At 40.0% G+C, this 6,397-nt stretch overlaps 1 protein-coding gene across 6 annotated transcripts in view; it reads left to right on the top strand.

The window, feature by feature from the left end:
* The window catches only part of ralgapa1 (Ral GTPase activating protein catalytic subunit alpha 1), a 64,480-nt gene that overhangs the window by 54,773 nt on the left and 3,310 nt on the right, over positions 1 to 6,397 (top strand). For 5 of the 6 annotated variants that reach the window (XM_014022372.1, XM_014022373.1, XM_014022375.1 and 2 more), the window contains one exon: positions 3,066 to 3,190. In XM_014022372.1, the coding sequence (XP_013877826.1) occupies positions 3,066 to 3,190 (125 nt within the window). Of the gene's footprint in view, positions 1 to 3,065; positions 3,191 to 4,098; positions 4,132 to 6,397 lie in introns of all 6 variants that reach the window. The other variant, XM_014022370.1, reaches the window with a different exon arrangement.

Here is a 6,397-nt window from a genome sequence, read left to right as displayed (position 1 = left end):
TAGTAACAATATTTTTTATACTACATTTATCCATTTTAAATATACTAACCTCGCTCCTTTGTAACAACTAAGGCAAAAATCTCAATTCAGAAAATCTTTTCAGGACCCCACCTTGATGTTTCAGGACCCCACCTTGATGTTTCAGGACCCCACTTTGGGTCCCGACCCCAACTTTGGGAAATACTGGTCTAGATGACTTGTTTCTGACACACCCAAGAATAACTCAGTCCTTCAGCCATCATCACTGCTTAGCTAAGATTTCGTAAACCCAGACACTCCAGTTTCCTCTGGACTGCCCCAAGTGTTCTTAGAAGAGGATAAAAGCTTTACCTCTTTACCCGGGATGAGGCCCTGATCCGTTTGTCCTGGACTAAACTCTGAGAACATTTTCTTGAAAAATAWTGAACCCTTTTTTCTCTGTTTAATACATTCTTCTTTTAAAGTCTGTGTATTGAATAGGGCCAGTGCTTCTTTATCAGTGGTGAAAGCTGTGGTATCACAGCYGATGTGCACGTCGGTCCCCCTCTGATGTCGCCTCATCTCTGTGGGGAGCTTGTGACATCGTGACATTGAATCCACAGGTAGAAACACTCACAGAGAGGAACAAATGTGGACAAAAGCATAAAAGCTAAGATGTTCTTGTCATTTATCCCAGCAGTAGCACAAAGTTTCTGTATGTTTTCGTGTTTGTTCCCTTTCTGTTTCCCCCCTGCGCTCTCTTTCCAGCAGGTGTCCTTTAAACCTTTCCACCTTCTCAGAAACTGCAGTCTTCTCAAACACTGTCCTGTTTTTTTTTTTCTTCGCCTCCCCCCGCTGTTTCACATTATTAAAAGTTGAAATGAAGACAATTAGGTGTAGCTTGCTTGCTCCTAATTGTATTACATCCGCACACACACACAGAAAAACCCACACTGAGTGAACTGGAAGGGAGATAGGAAGCAGGAAAAGGCAAATTGTGAGATCACGTTGAGGCTCGTGGTGAGAGACGATGGATTCGCGCTCCGTCTCTGCCTGCTGCTCGTCTCGCAGCTCCCTCTGGATCATCGTTGTTTTCTGTTATTTAAATATCTTCCTCTCACCTCCTGTGTCACCTGCTGCAGGATTCTCACCCCTCTTCCTCCTCACTCCTGTCGTCTCCCATCATCTTTTGTTTTTGCAACTTCCCGTGTCAACGTCTCACTTTCTTCGCACCTCACATTCCTCACTCTGTCAGCATGGTGGGTTTTTTTTTTTTTTTTTGAACCAACAATTTCTTGTGATTAACAAGATTTTTAGAAAGTTTGAGGGTCCAAGTTTTTAGTCTGAACCCTCCTCCCTTCTTCAGGACTCGAACAGCGCGCTCTGAAGGAGCCATATTGTTGTTGTTATCATTGTCTCTAACTGAATCAGTTACCATTAGACCTGAATCTTTCTCCTTTGGAGCTCTCTAACCCAATAGAAAACCCACGGGCGCTGTTACAGATGGCCGATCCCCTTCAGGAGGCACAAACACACAGATTTCATTCTGAAGATTCATTGGCCTAATCCCATCACACACACTCAGACATTAACTCATGCTCACACACACATTCAGGGGGACTTTATCAAACAGAGACACAAACACAGAAACACTCGGCTCTCATTGAAAATACCTCGTTATTGGGACTGAATGAGCAAATGGTCATACTGCTGCAGGATGGTGGGGCTGAAGGGTGTGGGGGGGGGGTAGCTGGCGAGGTTGGATGTATGAGAGGGACTAAAGAAGACGGGCCAAATGTCATTCTATCAATGAGGTTATCTCTAATGGATGAACAGTTAAAGTCCTGGTTTTCATTCACTCTGCTCCTCTGAATCCCTCCGCCTCTGTTTGAGTCATCGCTCTAAAGGCAAATTATAAAATGGCTCGAGCTTTTTTCTTTTTTTTACATGTTTAGTTTGTTTTGTTCAGCTGGTTGTTTTTCTGATAGCAGGGTATTTTTATGCTCACTTGGCAATCCAGGCATACAATCAGCCTTTTTATTATTATTATTATTCAGAAAACACGTTGCTACTATACTTTCTTCTTTTTTTAAGTCTAGTGTAAATGTGTAGCAACTGTTTGGTTTACTGTATTTGCAAACTTTTTTGGCAGTATATAAAAAGCTTTACGGGACATATAATGCTTTTCTTTTTTTTTTTGTTTAGTTTTGCAGAGATACAGAAATTTCTTTTTATTTTTTGTAACACGTTTTCTTTTTTTGTTGTCTTTGATTTTACTGCTATGGTTTTACATGACCCAGTTGTAAAACAGATGTTCTCTTATTCCTTTTTAAATGAAGACTTTGCCTTAAATGTTCAGTGTTGTCAGCCCAGGTTTTTTTTTTTTGTTTTTTTTTTTTTTTGTCTTTTTTGTCTTTTTTGGAGGGGGGTGGATTTCAGACCTCACCCCTTTGCTGCAGTTCAACTTTAATAATCAACCATGGTATACACAGCTAACCAAAAAGTTAGCTTCACTAGCCTCTAATCTGCTAAACAAGAGTCTTAGCTCTGCTAATGCTAAACAGATTTGTTTTTAATTGGCGAAAGCTAACTGCTAAGACAACTGTCTTCATTTTCCAGTTAAAGGCTGATGGAACTGATGCAAACCTGTTTTAAATGTTGTTAAGTGTTATTTTATTTCTTTTTGATGCTCCTAGTTTGAAGTTTAGCTGCTAAAGATGCTACATGCTAAACACACGGTGCCTGACACGTCTAGTAGCTTACTGCTTGTAAAAGAGGTTAGTTTTTATTTGATACGGAATAACAACATGATAAGTTTGACACTTGGGCGGTTTTTAAGTGGACTTAAAATTAGTGGAACCTAATTTAGTGGAAGCTTATCGGCCCACTAACAGTTTCCAAAGATAGGATTAAAATCTAATAGAGGCTAGTTTCGCTATTACTGAATTAGCAAAAGTTCAACGTAGTTCATTTTTCACAATAATTCGTCCTTTTATCTGTCCGTTTGGGAGTTAATTAAGTCTTGTCAAAGTAGTTTTATTTTTAACCAAAACAAAAAAAAATGTTTGATTAGTATCGGAGGGTTTGTCCTTGACCTTTGACCTCAGCTATGAGGAGCGAGCCCGTTACCTGGAGACGATAGTGCAGCACCACCAGGAGCCGACTACGTTTGAGGATTACGCAGCTCGGGTCTACAGTCCTGCTCCCTACACTCACCTGCCATCTGACACAGGTAAGACAATTATTACACCACATCCCTGCAGAGTTTCACCAAACAGAGCGCTGATGAAACATGTTTCTTTGTATCAATTTGACTGATTGAAGGGAGCATTTTCACCTGGTTACATTTGAACACTTTTGTTACTGTTAGATTATAAACCCAGTTAACGTCTGGGTCAGATTACAGCTCGTTCTGGCAGCTGACAGTCCGACTCGCAGCCTCTGCAGGGTTCTGTTCTCCATCCTCTTTATCATCCGGAGTGTCTCTGAGGAATCRGCTGACATCTGATCAGCTGCGGAGCTGCCAGGCGTACACATTACACTCATATGCATCCTGTTAAGTTCATTACCCAGATACTGATCAACCCTGCCTGTGATGTGTTTAAGTGAAATTTTGACCCATGTTTTATTGGATAATTGGCGTTTACTCACAAGAACTCACTTCAGCAGGTATAACTTGCAGTGTAGCAAAAAGGTGACGTTTTATCCTAAAGTAGTGCAGTATTTCTGTAATAATGTAACAGTGACAGGTGTGATTGTGTTTCTTGGCTCTCATCTCTGCTGCTGATTTGTTTGAAATATTAATAATTATAGAACAATAATCAGAAACAATTGCTTTGAGGCTGAGTTTCTTTTGGCAGAACTGAAATGTGTGCCTTCAGAGCCCAGGGTCATAATGTTTCTCAGATTTGTTTGGATTCTGTCAAAAATGTTTAAAGTTTTGATGATCCTGTGCTTTGAAATGAATCTTTATCTTCCTGTCCTGAGTTAACCTGCAGCTCCCTGCCTTAACACCACAACGATGTTGCTTTTCCTCTTCCTGTTTTTATTAATTACCCAATTATTTGTTCTAATTTTTTGTTTTCGTTGATTTTTGTTTCTTTTTCGCTTTTTTCTTTTTGTTTCCCTCCTTTCCTTTAGATCGTTTTGTCTCACTGTATAGCTAAAATAAAGGTAAGCCTGGTCACATGATTGAAACGCTCCGTTGTGATTCGGCCTGACTCACGCTGTCTTCCTTCACCGTGTGTTTTTATTCGTTTCTTCCTCTGTTCTCTGGATTGAAGCAGGTCTGCGTGTGTTATTAATGTTCTTTTAATCTCCGAAAGGAAGGGTCACTTTCATCTCGGTTTATTTATCTCTTCACAAACAGTTTCTTTCTTATTTTTAAACCACAAAAAGTGAAATGTAACCAGCCTGACTCTGGAGCAGCGAGCTGCTCTCATCGTTTGGGTGAAAGTGAGTCTTCCTCTCGTAACGTTTCGAGGTGTTTCTCCTCTTCTGTCTGTAGTTTTCATGGTTGTTCTGTTAACCCTCGACGTCACGCTGACCTGGTGAAACTTGACCTCTGACCTCTCCTCCTGGTTGATGTCGTTCTCTTCACACATTTTAACACGGTTCAGCTTTTTTCCTGCACAGAAACTTGAGCTGTTTGAATGAACTAACTTTGTTTTGACTCCATATGTTTCTGTCATTTGGTTTAGATGAGTTGTTTTAGTGTATTTGTGTTTTATTTTCTGTTTGTTTGTTTGTTTGTTTGTTTGTTTGTTTGTTTGTTTGTTTGTTTGTTTGTTTGTTTGTTTAATGATTGTCTTCTGTAGGTGTGGGAACTTTTTTCTTGACTTTATTTATTTATGTATATTTTTTTTCTTTCCACTTTCATCCTCCTGCTCCTAAAATTGTCCTCTCCTGACTGTTTTTCCTCCCTCTCCTCTTTTGTCTGTTCCTGTCTTTTTTCTCTCGTTTTCTCCTTTTTATTTCTTCTCTTTCATCTTGTTTCCCGTTTTTTGTTCCATTCCTCACATTTTCTCTCAATTTTTTTAACCATCTCCGTGATTATTTTCTCTCCTTTCTTTTTTCTTTTGCCTCATTTCCTTTCTTGTCCTCTATTTTTCTTTCATTTTATTCCTCTTCCTGCCTTTCATTTTCACTCCTTTTCTTTTTCCTTCTGCTTTCCTTTTCTTATTTTATCTTTCTTTCCTCCAATCTCCTGTCCTTGTCTTCTCCTACCTTATGTTTCCACTCTTCCCCTCTCCTCATCCTCTCCTCCTCTTTTATTCTTTCCTCCCTTCATTTTTCCTCCTCTCTTTCTTCATCTCCTCTTCTTTCCTTTCCTTCAATCTCTCATCTCCTACTTTGCGCTTCTCCTCTCCTCTTTCCTCTTCTCTCCTCCAATCTCTCATCTTTTCCTTTCCTCCTCTTTTATCCTTGCCTCCTTCTTTTTACCCTTTCTACTCTCCTCTTTTTACTCTCTTCCTCTCCTTGTCCTCCTCAATTTTCCTCCTTTCTTTTCCTCCCCCCATCTTTGTTTCCTCTCTACCCGGTCCTCCTCATCTTTCCCCCTCTCCTCCTCATTTCATTCTCTCCTATCCTCACTTCTCCTCATTTTCTTACTTTTTCTCCCCCCCACTCTTCTTTTCACTCCTCCTTCCATTTTTCTTTTTTCCTGTCTCCTCTCATTATTTCCTTCTCTATTCTCTTTTTCTCCTTATATATCCTCTCTCTCCTCCCCTCYTCCTCCTCCTCATCTATCCTTCTCTTTGTTCCTCCTCTCTTATCCTTGCCTCCTTTTTTACCTTTCTTCCTCTCTCCTCCTTTTGTTTTGTCCTCTTATCCTCACCTCCTCATCTTCTTACCTGTTCTCCTCTCCTCTGCTCTTATCCTCGCCTCCTCATTTTTTTAACCTATTCTCCTCCTCCTCCTCCTCCTGCTCCTCCTGCTCCTCTGCTCAGAGGAGCACAGTGTTTTGTATCTCATGGTTCCTAAGCCACTGGACAGCTTGAACCAGCTCAGGGTGAAAGGAAAAGTTCTGAAGCAGAAAGTTCTTCATGCAGGCTGTGAATGGTACAACAGCTGATTAAAACTTTTCACTTATTTTAGCAAAAACAAAACAGAAAAACATTTTCAACTGACTTTTTATGTCTTTACCTGTAAAACAAGTATGTATTTAGTAAAACGTTGAACAGCTAATTTACAGTTTTAATCATTCCTGCTTTAAAGGGGCAATATTATGTGTTTCTCAGGCATATATTTAAATACTATACCATAATAAAGTATCTATGTCACCTTTAGTTGTTATTAAAATGCTGTTTTTATGTTTAAATAGAAAATAAACTTATCTTCTCATCACGTCCTCTTCTAAACACCTTGAAATTGGCCTCTGTCTCTTTAAGAACCACCTTTCGTCGTTTTGCCCATTTCGGTGGTGGTGGTGGGGGGGCTG

The sequence above is a fragment of the Austrofundulus limnaeus genome, unplaced genomic scaffold (assembly GCF_001266775.1).
Source record: "Austrofundulus limnaeus strain Quisiro unplaced genomic scaffold, Austrofundulus_limnaeus-1.0 Scaffold327, whole genome shotgun sequence".
In the NCBI taxonomy this organism is placed as follows: Eukaryota; Metazoa; Chordata; class Actinopteri; order Cyprinodontiformes; family Rivulidae; genus Austrofundulus; species Austrofundulus limnaeus.
The sequence above is the reverse complement of the archived record's forward strand: the minus strand, read 5'-3'. Positions and strand labels throughout refer to the sequence as shown.